At 42.7% G+C, this 15,294-nt stretch overlaps 1 protein-coding gene across 2 annotated transcripts in view; it reads right to left on the reverse strand.

Annotated features, from left to right (window-relative positions):
- Positions 1 to 15,294, reverse strand: part of FCHSD2 (FCH and double SH3 domains 2) — a 261,041-nt gene that overhangs the window by 39,414 nt on the left and 206,333 nt on the right. For both annotated transcript variants that reach the window (XM_058663557.1, XM_058663556.1), the window contains 2 exons: positions 9,115 to 9,231; positions 2,160 to 2,264 (listed from right to left, as the gene is read on the reverse strand). In XM_058663557.1, coding sequence (XP_058519540.1) covers positions 2,160 to 2,264; positions 9,115 to 9,231 — 222 coding nt within the window. The remainder of the gene's footprint in view (positions 1 to 2,159; positions 2,265 to 9,114; positions 9,232 to 15,294) is intronic.

Below are 15,294 nucleotides of genomic sequence, written 5' to 3' on the forward strand. Positions count from 1 at the left end.
CACAGCTGTCATACAATTCTGAGTACTGTTGAGTAAAAAAATTTTAAACCAATTTATACCCTATCTCTACTTAACCAAATGTTCCTTATTCTTTTTATTTTACTTAAAAATAATATATCTGAAGGAGTGTTGAGGTTGAAGAGAGATATTCTATCTGCTGGTTCATTCCTCAGATAGCTTTTTATTTTGCTTTTTAAATAAATTTATCTGAAAGGAGGGTGGGGGATGAGACAGATCTTCCATCTGCTGGTTCATTTTCCAGATGGTGACCATGGCTGGAGCTGGGCTGGGCCAGGCCAGAGCCAAGAGCTATGAGCTTCATTTAGGTTCCTCACAAAGGTGCAGGGGCTCAGGCACTTGGGTCATCTTCTGCTGCTTTCTCAGGCAGGGGGTTGGATGAGAAACAGTGTAGTCAGGACTCAATTCAATGCTGTGATATAGGATGCTGGTGGTACAGGCAGTGGCTGTACTTCCTATGCTAACACCTGAATCCCATGTTCCTTATTTTTAAAAGCCCAGCTTACACCCCTGAGCCTTGGGAATCTTTCATATAAGAATTTTCTAGGGTCTAACTTCATAAGCTTCTGTAATTTCATTCATTTACTATGTACTTGTGACAGTTTTAAAATTCGTAGTTTCATTGTGACATAATTCTTTTGAAAAACTTTACAAAAATGTTTATTTTCAACACAGCAATTGCAACCACCAGCTGATCAGGGTGATGGACTGTGCCGGGCCCTGTGCTTGCTAGAACATACAAGAATCTGGTCTGGGAATACCTCAAAGTATCTTTGGAGATCTCCCCACTTGAACTGCTGGACTCAGAATTCTAACCAAGAAAAGACAGAAGACAGAATAGGACAATCATTCATCTCAGCTACATGTTGGCAGCGAAATATGGGACAAATGGAGACTTCATGATGGACCATATCAATCAGTGGACCACCTCATCGAGCGAAACTGGCAGTGACTCATAACTGGAGAACTATTAACTCCACTTGAGCACATATCTCAGAGCATGCCCCACATATGGGACTTGGGGTGGGCGGGAAACCGGGTGGGGCTTCTCCCTCAATATCCCCTTTTACCTCAGATACATGATGGAAACAATATGGACATAATAGCATTGCCCACCTCCCTATCCCCCTGAACCTTTTTTTTTTTTTCTTTTTTTTTCTTTTTCCTTCTCTTTCTTGATTTTCCTTCAACTATAGTTAACTATGTAAAGATTGTCAACAACAATACAATAAAATGGATTATACATAAAAAAAAACAAAAAACAAAACAACAACAACAACAACAACAACAAAAAAAAACAAAAATGTTTATTTTCAACTATTTGAAAGGTAGGGGTTAGCACTGTGGTGCAGTGGGTTAACACACTGCCTACAACACTGCTGACCATATCCGTTCAAGGCCCATATGTTCTGCTTCTGATCCAGCTCCCTGATAATGTGTCTAGAATAGTGGAAGATGACCCAGGTGACCTGGGCCCCTTCTACTCATGTGGGAGGACAGGACAGAGGTCCAGGCTCCTGATTTCCACCTGGTGCAGTGCCAATTGTTATGACTATTTGGAGAGTGAACCAGAATATTGAAGACTGTTCCATCTGTCTCTCACTCTCTAAAATCTTGCCTTTCAAAATAAAATAATATATCCTAAAAGAAATATACTTGAGAGAGAAAGAGGGAGGTTTCCATCTACTGATTCACTCTCTCTAAGCACAATAGCCAGGTCTAGATGAAGCTGAACCCAGACTCTGGGACCCCCGTTTGAGTCTCCCATGTGGGTGGCAAGAATTCAAGCATTTCAGCCATCATCCACTGACTCTTAGGGAGCTGGATCACCAACAGAAATGCTATGACTTAAAATCCCACTCTGCCATGGGATGTGGAGCTCTAAACTGCAACCCGCTGTGTCAACACCTGTGCTGACTTCTTTTGTTATTAAATGTTCATGATGTAAACTCTTCACATCAGGTTCAGTGTTTTTTTTTACATGTGTTCTATAAAGCAGGTAGTCAATGATACTGTAGACACAGTGATAGACGGTTATGTGTACAGGTAATGGATGTAGAAACTTAATGCTAAAAATGCATACCACAGTTTTGACACTGTCATTAGAATTGGGTAAAATGCCACAAGGAGCTGCACCTTACCTCTGCTTTACGAATATTTTCTCTAGCTTCATCTATTTTCTGTTCCAGCTCTGCTCGGCTTTGTTCTGATATGGCAACTCCATGGCATTCCAGATCACTCAAAACCTATTAAAGAAAATGGGGAAATAAAATTTTTTTCCATCTTTTTGCCATACATTCCTGAAATATTTAGATGATTCAAAAGCCTTTAGTGGGGCCCAGCGGCGTGGCCTAGCAGCTAAAGTCCTCGCCTTGAAAGCCCCGGGATCCCATATGGGCGCCGGTTCTAATCCCGGCAGCTCCACTTCCCATCCAGCTCCCTGCTTGTGGCCTGGGAAAGCAGTCGGACGGCCCAATGCATTGGGACCCTGCACCCGCGTGGGAGACCCGGAAGAGGTTCCAGGTTCCCAGCTTCGGATCGGCGCATCGGCCCGTTGCGGCTCACTTGGGGAGTGAATCATCGGACAGAAGATCTTCCTCTCTGTCTCTCCTCCTCTGTGTATATCTGGCTGTAATAAAATGAATAAATCTTTAAAAAAAAAAGCCTTTAGTGACTCAGGCTCATGATTTTGTTTTTAACCTTTGTCTCATTTAACTCAAAAATTCTTTTAAAATAATTATACTCATAGGAAGTTGTGAATCCAGTAGTAGACAGATCTTTCAATCAGCTTTCAATAATAATTAACAGCTTGTTTAACTATACAGCAGTTCCCAGGTGATGCATTTTTAGACCTCAGTGGATATCTAAAACCTCAGTACAAAACCAAACCTATATGTATACTCTTTTTAAAAATGCCCAACAGAGTTATTGTGTAGTATCATAGTGAATCTGTCCATTCACATTTTATGCCCTGTTGCTTCCTTTGTATTACTATTTTTACACTTTGGGCCATTATGTATTAAAATAAAGGGTCACTTTAACGTAAGCATGCTGATAATGTGATAGCTAATACTACAACTGAGATGGCTTTTAAGTGACAATGGTGGGTAGCATATACAGTATGGATATACTGAACAATGAGCTGATTCATACCCTTGGTGGAACATCAAATACTTCATCATGGTACTCAGAATCGTGTGCAATTTAAAACTTCTAAGTTGCTAATTCATGGAATTTTCCATTTAATATTTTCTGACCACAGTCGATTATGAGTAATTGGAGTGACAACAAAGGAGAACTACTGTACGAAAGTATAAAAACCAATAAATTGACAGTAGAATAATATACACACTCTATTTGGAGTGCAGAAATTTTGACATGCATATCCTTAATTTAAAATGTATTACACGAATACAGTATTGTTGTAAAGCAATTAATAATATGACAAAACTCTTCATTGTACCTGTACAATCCACTATGTACCCTTCATCTCAAGGAAGTGACCATTGGGTCTGGCACTGTGACACACAGGGTAATCGCTGCCTGTAACTCTGGCATCCCGTATGAGTGCTGGTTCAAGTCCTGGCTGTTCCACTTCTGATGTAGCTCCCTGTTAATGCACCTGGGAAAGTAGCTGAAGATGGCTCAAGTGCTTGGATCCCTGCTATCCATGTGGAAGATCTGGGTGCAGCCTTGCCAACTGTGGCCATTTGGGGAGTAAACCAGCAGATGGAAAGCGTCTCTCTCTCTCTCTCTCTTCCTTCTTTCCTCCTTTTTCCCCCTCCTCCCTCTCTCTCGCTCCTCCTCCTTCGGTAACACTTTCAAATAAATCTTTAAAAAAATAACATGATCAGAGGCGACCAGAGGGCTGCGGGAGAGGACGTCTAGTTCGAATCCCGACCCCAGCCCGCCATGAGCTCTTGGCTCATGGCGGGCTGGGCCTGGGCGGCCAGTGCGCCATGTGGCACCAGGCTGTGCCTGCTGGCCGCCCGGCCGGGGAGCTCTGGGGTAATGGATGTCTGAATCGCTGCTCAGATAGCTCTAGGCAGACCCCACTGTATCTGGGATCTGAGTCAATCCTATAGATTCCCAATACCAGTAACTCTTCCTTTGAAGAACTTCCAATCCCTTAATAATGCTGAGCTTTGAACACCTATCAAGTAAAAGATAAGCTCCGGCTTGTCTAGCAGACTAGCACCTAATGGTCCTCAGAGCAACCACGGGCAGGTGTGTGATTTACGGCTAGGAATAGGCTCAATATGGGAGGTAAGGGGACACCACAACTGGGATGAGTTCCCCACCAAGGGGTGTATGTGCTGGAATGGGGGCTGCGTTCTATCTAAGAAACAGTTGTAGTCACCTGAGGCACTAGTGTGGGCTGGGATTGGATGCACCAGGCCAGTTCAGATCCCAACACCATCTGGTGTTATGGAGAACCAGGAAAGGTGTGGAACTGACTAGGCTGGGTCTCAACACCCTTCTGAGCCATGTGTGAGCTGTATGTGGGAATGGACGAGCCATGGCCGGGCTGAAACATCCAACAACAAGAACCAGAATGGGGTGAAAGCCAGCCAGGAAAAGCCACTGTTCCTGCTAGGACAGGAGGTGAACCGAGTAGGGTTGGCTCAAGAACCCCCTGGCAAGCGCAAAATCTGGCACTGGGAGGGGTTCTGATAGAGGAGCCTGGGCAACTCCTTTGGCAGAACACAGTCCCTGCAGGTAAGCGCAAGAAGCATGATAGGAAACAGCCCAGAATAGGCCATGGAAAGTTTCCCACTGGCATGCATCCAGCATGGGTCAGGAGCAGACCAGGCTGAATCAGTTCATGTCATCCACTGGCAAATCCGATCACCAGAACAGGGTGTGGGATGGGCCAGGTTTGGTTGCGACAAAACCAGCACACATTATGGAATGCCAGGGCATGGTTGCCTGTACTGGATATGAATGCAGCACCCATCCAGCACACGTGAGATCCAGGAAGGAAGGGGCAGAGCTGGTGGGGGGATTAAGGGGCTGGTCCCCTCGCTGGACAGCTACTCCCACCGGAGAGCGTGGGCTGGGATAGAGACAGACCCGACTAAGCAAGGCTACAACACCTGTGCGCTGCATGTGGACTAGATCAGGGCCGCAGCATCAGCTGGCAGAAGCTGGCACTGGGGACTAATTCTGTCGAGTTAAATCACAGGACCACCTAAAGAGTGCATAAACCGGGACAGAGAGACCTGGGAGGGAAAAGTGGGTTCCCCCCTCTTGGATCACTACTCCCGTGGGAGGGCATGAAAACTAGGACGGGGGCTGGGATGGCTAGATAGAAAGGCACTCAACCACATATGTGAGGGCTGGATGGTTGAGTTGGTTAGATAGAACTAAGCTTTAATACTCATTGACAAGTACCAGAGCCAAATGGGATGGGGGACATACTGGACTTGTCTGCTACACATACTGGCAAACCAGAGTAGGGGGCGGGCTCGGTGGGGGTTATTGTGGGTCGCTCCGACTAGGCTGCAGCTCCCACTGGTTGATGTAAGGGCCGAACCAGACTAGACTGCAACACCCATTGGTTCCAGTGCAACTCGGGACTGAAAACAAAACCAACACAGCAATTGCAACCACCAGCTGATCGGGGTGATGGACTGTGCCGGGCCCTGTGCTTGCTAGAACATACAAGAAACTAATCTGGGAATACCTCAAAGTATCTTGGGAGATCTCCCCAATCGAACTGCTGGACTCAGAACTCTAACCAAGAAAAGACAGAAGACAGAACAGGACAATCATCTCAGCTATATGTTGGCAGCGAAATATGGGGTGAACGGAGACTTTATGATGGACCATATCAATCAGTGGACGACCTCATCGAGCGAAACTGGCAGCGATTCATAACTGGAGAACTATTAACACCACTTGAGCACATATCTCAGAGCATGCCCCACATCCGGGACTCAGAGTGGGCGGGAAACTGGGTGGGGCTTCTCCCTCAATATCCCCCTTTACCTCAGATACATGATGGAAACAATATTGACATAATAGCATTACCCACTTCCCTACCCCCCTGAACCTTTCTTTTTCCTCTTCTCTCTTTTTTCTTTCTTCTTTTTCCTTTAAGTGTAATTAACTATGTAAAGATTGTCAACAATACAATAAAATCGATTAAAAAAATAATAACATGATCATCCTGTCCAGTTATGTGTATTTTCCTAAACCATTTTTCAATTTATTTACATATATACTTACACAAAATTTTATTTTTTTTAAAGATTTATTCATTTTATTACAGCCAGATATACACAGAGGAGGAGAGACAGAGAGGAAGATCTTCCGTCTGATGATTCACTCCCCAAGTGAGCCGCAACGGGCCGATGCGCGCCGATCCGAAGCTGGGAACCAGGAACCTCTCCCACGCGGGTGCAGGGTCCCAATGCATTGGGCCGTCCGACTGCTTTCCCAGGCCACAAGCAGGGAGCTGGATGGGAAGTGGAGCTGCCGGGATTAGAACCGGCACCCATATGGGATTCTGGGGCTTTCAAGGCGAGGACTTTAGCTGCTAGGCCACGCTGCTGGGCCAACAAAATTTTATTTTAAAAAATAACAAACGAGGGGACAAGCACAGTGGCAGATCAAACTAATTTTTCGCCCGGGGTGCCAGCATCCATATGGGCATCGGTTCAAGTAGTTGCTGCTTCATTGCTGCTTCAGCTCCCTACTAATGTGCCCTGGAAAGTAGAGGAGGATGGCCCAAGTGCTTAGGCCACTGCACCCATCTGGGAGACCTGGAAGAAGCTCCTGGCTTCTGGCTTTGGACCTACCTAGCTCTGGCCATTGCAGCTATTTGAGGACTGAACCAGTGGATGGAAGATTTCCCTTTTTCAAGTAAAATAAGTAAGTCTTGCAATAAAAAAATAACAAAATGAGATATATTATGTCTTCAATGTGCCTAAAAAAATCATTTCATATTTGTGTACAGACTGACTTCATTCTCCTTCATAAATCTGTAGATTAAATAGTTTAATTGTATCACAGTTAATTTACTTTTACTTTATTGTTATTTTTCACACCTCCCAACATTATAAATATTATATGAAATGTTTAGTGATTCATTGAACACATATGCATTCATTTATTTCAGCTAATAACACAGAAGTGAAAACTTAACATTTTAATCTTAACAGGCATAGCTGTAGTTACTCTTCTGCTAAAAGTGTGTGAGAGTGTTTCCTTATATTCTACCAACAATGGAAATTTTTAAAAGATGTATTTAATTCATTAAATTTTTTTGAAAGGCCATGTTACAGAGAGGAAAGACAGAGATCTTCTATCCTCTGGTTCATTCCCCAAATGGCCACAACAGCTGAAGCTGAGCTGATCCAAAGCCAGGAGCTTCTTCCAGGTTTCCTACAAGGATACAGAGTCCCAAGGACTTGAACCATTCTCCACTGCTCTCCAAGGCCAAACACAGGAAGTTACATTACAAGTGCAGCAGCACACCACTTCCCATCCAGCTCCCTGCCTGTGGCCTGGGAAAGCAGTGGAGGATGGCCCAAAGCCTTGGGACCCTGTAACCACATGGAAGACCTGAAAGAACCTCCTGGTTCCCAGCTTCAGATTGGTTCAGTCCCAGTCATTGTGGCCACTGGGGAGCGAACCACTGGAGAGAAGATCTTTCTTTCTCTCTTTCCTTCTCTCTGTAAATTTGCCTTTCCAATAAAAATACATATTATAAAAAAATAAAAAACAAACAAGCAAGCAAAACAGAAGTAGAACAGCCAGGACACAAACCCCTGCCCATATGGAATGCTGCTGCTGCAGGTTGAAGCTTCACCTACTAAGTCAGAGTGCTGGCCGTGACACTGTCAATCTTTTACAATCATGGCAATATATTTTATGATGCTTAAAAAATGATCTTAGAGGTTTTAATTTTCATATGTTTGAATAGTGGAGAATATCTTTTCCTATGCTGCTATATATTTACTTAACTTTAAAAAAATCTACTTAGGGGCCTGGTGTGTTAACCTAGTGGCCAAAGTCTTTGCCTTGCATGTGCCAGGATACCATATGGGTGCCGGTTCTAATCCCGGCAGCCCTGCTTCCCATTAAGCTCCCTGCTTGTGGCCTGGAAAGGCAGACAAGGGCGGTCCAAGGTCTTGGGACCCTGCACCCAAGTGGGAGATCCAGAAGAAAGCTCCTGGCTCCTGGCTTCTGGATCAGCTGAGCTCCGACCATTGTGGGCACTATGGGAGCGAATCAATGGACAGAAGATCTTCCTCTCTGTATACCTGACTTTGCAGTAATAAATAAATCTTTTAAAAAAAATCTACTTGAAAGGTAGAGAGACGGAGAGGTACAGAGAGACAGGCAGGTAGACACACATTATCCATTCACCATTCATTCCCTAAATGTGCACAATAGCCAGGGCTAGGCCAATAAAAGGTTTGGAATCATATCCAGATGTGAAGACACAATGCAACATGCATCTCTGCTTCCAAATAAAAGACGGAATCCCAATGAAAGTGTTCGATATATCAAGACAATGGGATGATGGATGTCTGACATTTTCTGTACCAGCAATGTCGGGGCACACTTAAATAGCAGACTGATGGCATTGTAACTCCTTATGAAGAGCTGTGACATTATGGGAAAAAATCAATCGGGGGGTGGAAAATGGGGAGAATGGAATCCCAGACCATACAAAATTGTACAAAAATTTCAAAATAATAATAATAAAAAAAGGAACCAGAAACTCAATTTGGATCTCCCACATGGAAGGAAGGGATCCAACCACTAGAATCATCATCTGTTGGCTCCTAGAGTATGGGCATTAGCAAGAAACTGGGATGGGAAGGAGAGCTGGGAACTGAAGCGAGGGACTCTGATATGGGTAACACTATCACTAGCCTTTCTTAAAGTTTTGTGGCAAACAGATGAACTAATGTGCTGCTACTAAAAGGCATAAGGGATTTCCAAGTAGACAGTATTCTGTTGAGCGCTGAGGAAGTACAGAAGAAACACATACAGGACATGTTCCATCTCATTAAAAGCCCTGTACTCTGACTTCACCTCTGGCTCAAGCTGTTTGTGGCCAGGGCTCTCTATTACACTCACCCGTTGCTGGTGAACAATGTTCTTGTGCTCACGTGCCACACGCGTGGCCCATTTCCGAGCTTCTTTATTTAGACTGTGCTCTTCTGTGGTCCCAGTTTCCGATTCTAATTGTCGGCTCTACAACACAAGAGAGAAAGCAAGAAAAACATGATTACTTTTTACTGCAACTACTCCTGCTTTGTAGGTACACCAGAGGACCTTCACCTAATCACTCAAAACACACGGCACGTCCACAATTATGGAAAGCAATGTCTCAGGTCACAGTCAGTCAACAGAAGACTAACACAACACCAAGAAACCAGAAACAACTACAGGTTATTTTTTTTTCCTTACTCTTCAGAGCATCAAAGTTTCATCTCTGATACTGTGGACTGATGTTTTTGGGTGCGAAGGAAACTTACACTAACAAAAGAACAAGTGTTCCTGCCAACCTGCTAATGACACTAAATTCACTACATGGACAGAAAAATGGAAACAGCACAGTAGTTTCAATGCAACTAAACAGTCATTGAGTCCAAATGAGAAGAACACAACAAAACAAGCATGATAAATTTAATTTAGAGATGCAGTACCTATTACTGTCAAGCCTCAGGCTAGCTTTTTTTCTTTAGGCTTTAAAAGACAAAGTTAATAGATCAAATAACTACCAAGTTTCTTCTAGCTCTGAAGTGCAATGGTTCTGTTTTACAGAGAAAAACTGCAAAATCTAAACAAGTAGCAGCAATAGGTAACTCCTGCTGTGTAAGGTATGGAAAAATAATCAAGGCTCTGCTAAGTTAAATAATTTTTCCACCATCTCTCAAATGCTAATCATGATTAAACAAGAGTATCTAATTTTAGAACCAGACACATTCACCACTAATCTACTTTAATTCTCTGTAAATTCTGGAAAGTTCTTAAACAACAAACTTTATTACAACATCTAGGAAAAAAGATAACTCGTTAAATATAACTGCCTCAAAGAGGATTTTTAATTTCAAAAGAAGCAACATTTTATAACACAAAGTTTTAGAAATTCTTTTGCAACATCACAAAGCTCTGAACTGTAAGAGTTAGGCCAAGATTAATTTTTTTTTACTCTATGCAGATATCTCAACTAAAGTTAGATTATATGATGACAAGAGATTTGAAGTACAGTATAATAATAAAATTGAAGTCTAACCAGCTTTACATTTACATCTTATATTCTAATTCAATCTTTGGGCTACTTGGAATCTGGTAAGCAACTTTATTATTATACTTTGTTTCTCAGATAGATCTAAGCATTCAAATTGATAGCCATCTTAAGTCAGTGACATTGGGCCTACTGCAGTAGCCTAGTGGCCAAAGTCCTAGCCTTTCACACGCTGGGATCCCATATGGGGGCCGGTTCTAATCCCGGTGGCCCTGTTTCCCATCCAGCCTCCTGCTTGTGGCCTAGGAAAGCAGCTGCGGACGGACCAAAGCTTTGGGACTCTGCAACTGTATGGGAGACCTAGAAGAGGCTATTGGCTCCTGGCTTTGGATCGGTGCAGCTCTGGTCATTGCAGTTGCTTGGGGAGTGAATCATCAGATGGAGAATCTTTCTGTCTCTCATCCTCTCTGCATATCTGATTTTCCAATAAAAAAAATCCTAAAAAAAAAGGTAATGACATTAATATGCTAAACCTGAGGTATGAATACAAATGAAAGATACAACAGCCAGAGGACTCTGATGTGTAAAGGTGCAGTCTGAAGGGTCTAGGAGTAGGTTTTAAGCCAGACAGAACTGGTTTTGAATCTAGTTCATGACATTCAACAGGTTTATGATAGTGGGCATGTTAACCTGAGTCTTAGCTATGTCAGAAAACTGACAAAGATGCCACTAATCATCTCATCAGGGCTGTTTGATTAAAATGAGGTCATATTTCAATATCTTGGTATCATATCTACATCTGTCATGTAACCAAAACTGTAAATGTTGGGGCAGGCATCATGACATTAAGTTGCTGCTTGGGATGCCTGTATCCTATACCAAAGGCCTGGGATGGAGTTGAAAAGCTGATTTGCAGGCCAGCTCCGTGCCAATGTACCTGAAAGGTAGCAGATGTTGAACCAACTACTTTGGTCCCTGCCATTCCTGGATGAAGTTCCAGGCTCCTGCCTTTGGCCTGGCCCAGTCCTGAATGTTGTAGGCATATGGGGAGAAAACCACTGGTTGGAAGGTTTATGTGTGTGTGTACGTGTATGTATGTAAGATTATGTCTTCCAAATAGATAAAGCTTAAAGACTAATGTAATAGTTAACCTAATTGAAAATTACTTGAAACAAAAAATTTCTCATGGTTTATAAGGCAGATGTCACAGTCAGAATCAATTTGTAGGGAGCAGAGTTGATAAGAAGACACAGTCAACGGAGAAATTTAATTTACTGAGCAGCATTTTAGGAACAGTAAAGAGCTTAAACTGTGTGTTTGTTGTATCGCACTATAACCTGTCACATGTACAATTTGTTTATTTTACAGTTATTATGCTATGAATTCCTAGCGAGTGAGTTTGAACAATTCTACTTACTTTACACTGGTTCTATAAATTGGGCTTCTCTGAGTGGAACAGTTGAACTCACCCTTCTTTTTGGCTTCCTTCTTTTCCTGATCATTTTCCTTTGCATGTTTGAGAAAGCTCTCTCTGTTCTTGGGGTGCTTCATTAGTGCACATTAGTCCTCTTGCAAATTTTGCCCTTAAACTGTTTACAATAATGCCAATAGTATGCCAGGTAGCACTGCCGGCTCTTCCAGTTTTGCTAAGGTAATATTTTTGGGGCATTTCTTTTTTGAACAGTATCCAATTATTTTATGTCTACAATATTACCCTTCTTGTAGATGTGCATTTATGTGGCCAAAGAATACCTCATATTTCCTGAAAGGGCTGGAAAATATATATTGGGTCCCTTTATCATCTTGACGGAGGGTTAGCTTGCTGCACCACTGCAACTGGTCCTAAATAATTATCCTTTTTTTTTTTTAGATTTATTTATTTTTATTGCAAAGTCAGATACACAGAGAGGAGGAGAGATAGAGGAAGATCTTCCGTCCAATGATTCACTCGCAAGTGATCACAATGGGCTGGTGCTGCATCGATCCAAAGCCAGGAGTCAGGAACTTCCTCCAGGTCTCCATGCAGGTGCAGGGTGCCAAGTCTCCTGGCTCCTGTCTTTGGATCAGCTCAGCTCTGGGCATGGTGGCTGCTTGGGGAGTAAACCAGCAGAAGAAAAATCTTCCTGTCTCTCCTTCTTTCTGTGTATCTGACTTTCCAATAAAAACAAACATATCTTTAAAAAAAATAAAATATCTGCTAGCACTATAGCCTGGTTCTGGAAAAGTTTACTCATTCAACTTACCTATTTTTGCTTTACTTTTTTTTTTCCTGAAAGGGAGGGAGGGAGGTTGGGGGAAGGTAAGAGAGAAACACCAGAGAATTCTCATTTACTGATTTACTCTACAAATGTTGGCATTAGCTGGGATTGGGTGAGGCAGAAGCCAGGAGGTAGAAACTCAATTCTAGTGTGTCATGTAGATACATGAATATCTCTGTATCTCATGTATCTCTGTAGATACATGAATATTTAGATGTAGAGGTACAACTTCATGTGTATGTATGTATATACCTACTGAAGGATGCTGGGACAGTACTGACCAAAATGTTATCATTAACAACCTTTGAATAAAGATAGTCTAGGTCAGAGTCTCCTCTTTTTTCAATTACAAAATTATAAAGCTGTGTTAATTTTGGAAGAAAGTTACCACCTACTGGTTATTTCATCTTTGTGTTCTTTAATTTCATTTAATTTTCAAAGCTACTCTGGTTCAACCTCCTGAATAGCCATCACAACTAGAGTTGGGGCCAACTGAAGCCAGGAGTCAGGCACATTTTCTGGGTCTCCCATATGAGTGTAAGGTCCCAAGAACTTGGGCCATCTTCTGCTATTTTCCCAGGCCATAAGCAGGGAGCTGAATCAGAAATGGTGCAGCCAGGACTTGAGCTGGTGCCCATATGGATGTCGGAGCTGCGAGTGAACGATTAGCACTTTGGGCCACCATGTCAGCCCCTTACTCATGTGTTTATTTAAAGATTTTATTTGGGCACAGGTCAATCCCAACCTTGTAAGCTCCAGGACCCATACTGGCCCCAGTTCATGTCCCAGCTGTTCCACTTCCTATTCAATTTCCTATTTGTGGCCTGGGAAAGCAGTCGAGGATGGCCCAAAGCCTTGGGACCTTGCACCCACGTGGGAGGCCTGGAAGATGTTCTAGGCCCCTGGCTTCAGACTGGCTTAGCTCTGGCCATTGTGGCCACTTGGGGAGTGAATCAGTGGATGGAAGATCTTTCTGTCTTTCCTCTCTGTAGATCTGTTTCTCAAATAAAAATAAATAAAATTTTAAAAATTATTTATTTGAAAGACAGAGTACAGACAGCAATGGTAGAGAGATTTTGCATCCACCAGTTCACGCTTCAAATGGCTTCAACTGTCAGAGCTGGTTGATCTGAAGCTAGGAACCAGGGGCTTCTTCTGGGTCTCCCATCGGGGTGCAAAGTCCCAAGACTTGGGGCCATCTTCCACTGCTTCCCAGGCCATTAGCAGGAAGATGGATTGAAAGTGGAGTACTTGGGACTCGTACTGGCTCCTGTATGGAATGCCGATACTACGGGTGGAGGTTAGGCCTCAAAAGCCATGGTGCCAGTACCATATTTAACTCAATTCTAAGAAACAGAGATAAACAGAGAAATAGATAGAGACAGATCTCCCATCCACTGCTTCACTACTCCTATATTTGCAAATCTGAGGGCTGGATCAAGCCAGAAGCAAGGATTCCTATCTAGGTTTCCCATGTAGGTCACAAGAACCCAACTATTTGAGCCATAATCTGTTTCTTACCATGGGCACATTAATAGGAAGCTGTATAGAAAGTGGAGGATTTGAAGCAGGAACTGTGGTGCATCCATTTAAGCTACAGTGTGCAGTTCTGGCATCCCATATGGGTGCCAGTTTAAATCTTGGCTGCTCCACTTCTGATCCGGCTCCCTGCCCACGGCCTGGGAAAGCAGTTGAACATGACCTAAATCCTTGTGCCCCTGTACCCACACAGGGGACCTGGAGGAAGTTCCTGGGTTTGGATTGGCTCAGGCTTGGCTGTTGTGGCCATTGAGGGAGTGAATCAGCACATAGAAGATCTTTCTCTTTGTCTCTCCTTCTCTCTATAAATCAGCCCTTCAAATAAAAATGAAATAAATACATCTTTTAAATTTCTAGTTAAAGTGAATTTTTTTTTAAAAAAGGAAAAATTGTTGCTGGAAGATCTGGAACTCAAGCCAGGTATTGCAACATGGGATGTGTGTATTTTAAGCAACTTTTAACTGCCAAATGCTTGCTGCAAGAATGCAGATTTCAAGTCACATATTTTAAACATATCACACTTTTTGTACAGGTGTGGATCAATGTTACCTAAAAGACTTAAGGTAACTTATTCTAACTTTACATGATTAGCATAGTCTTCACTTAGCAAAGAAATGGAAACTCATCTGAACAATTGGTTGACTCTACCATTTACAGGAGTAAACTAGAAAACAACCACTGTGGCTGAAGATAATTCTTAAAAACTTGGGAGGATTGAAGAAAAGGAAACAATCAGTTCAAGACTGGTGTAACGAACTGATGAGAATTCTGCAAAAGTAACACTGTTCCTTTCCCCTGGCTTAGAATACCAAATGCAAATCTATACAAAAATGCATTCTGGAATAATGAAATTCAAATGAAACAACAACAACAACAAAACTTTGTGTCAAATACTCTAGGACACATCTAGAGGCATGAATCGATGGAAAAGACTTAGAAGGGGTATGTATGTAGTCTTACACAGTTTGCTTTACAAGTTGTAACCACAAGCTAAATAAGAAAGTGAACTTCCAGAATCTTGAATGCAAGCATGGGTACTTTTGGTTGATCAGAGAAGGAACCAGACCACAAGAAATGTGACTAAATTAGCAGAGGGGCTTATTACAGGTGGTGGGTTTCCTCTGAAGAGCAAATAAGCCTTTTTTTTCTTTTAAAGATTTATTTATTTTTTTCTGAAAGGCAGATATACAGAGAGGAGGAGAGACAGAGAGGAAGATCTTCTCCAATGGTTCACTCCCCAGCGGCCACAATGGCGGGAGCTGAGCCAAA

This window comes from Ochotona princeps, chromosome 4 (genome assembly GCF_030435755.1).
Source record: "Ochotona princeps isolate mOchPri1 chromosome 4, mOchPri1.hap1, whole genome shotgun sequence".
In the NCBI taxonomy this organism is placed as follows: domain Eukaryota; kingdom Metazoa; phylum Chordata; class Mammalia; order Lagomorpha; family Ochotonidae; genus Ochotona; species Ochotona princeps.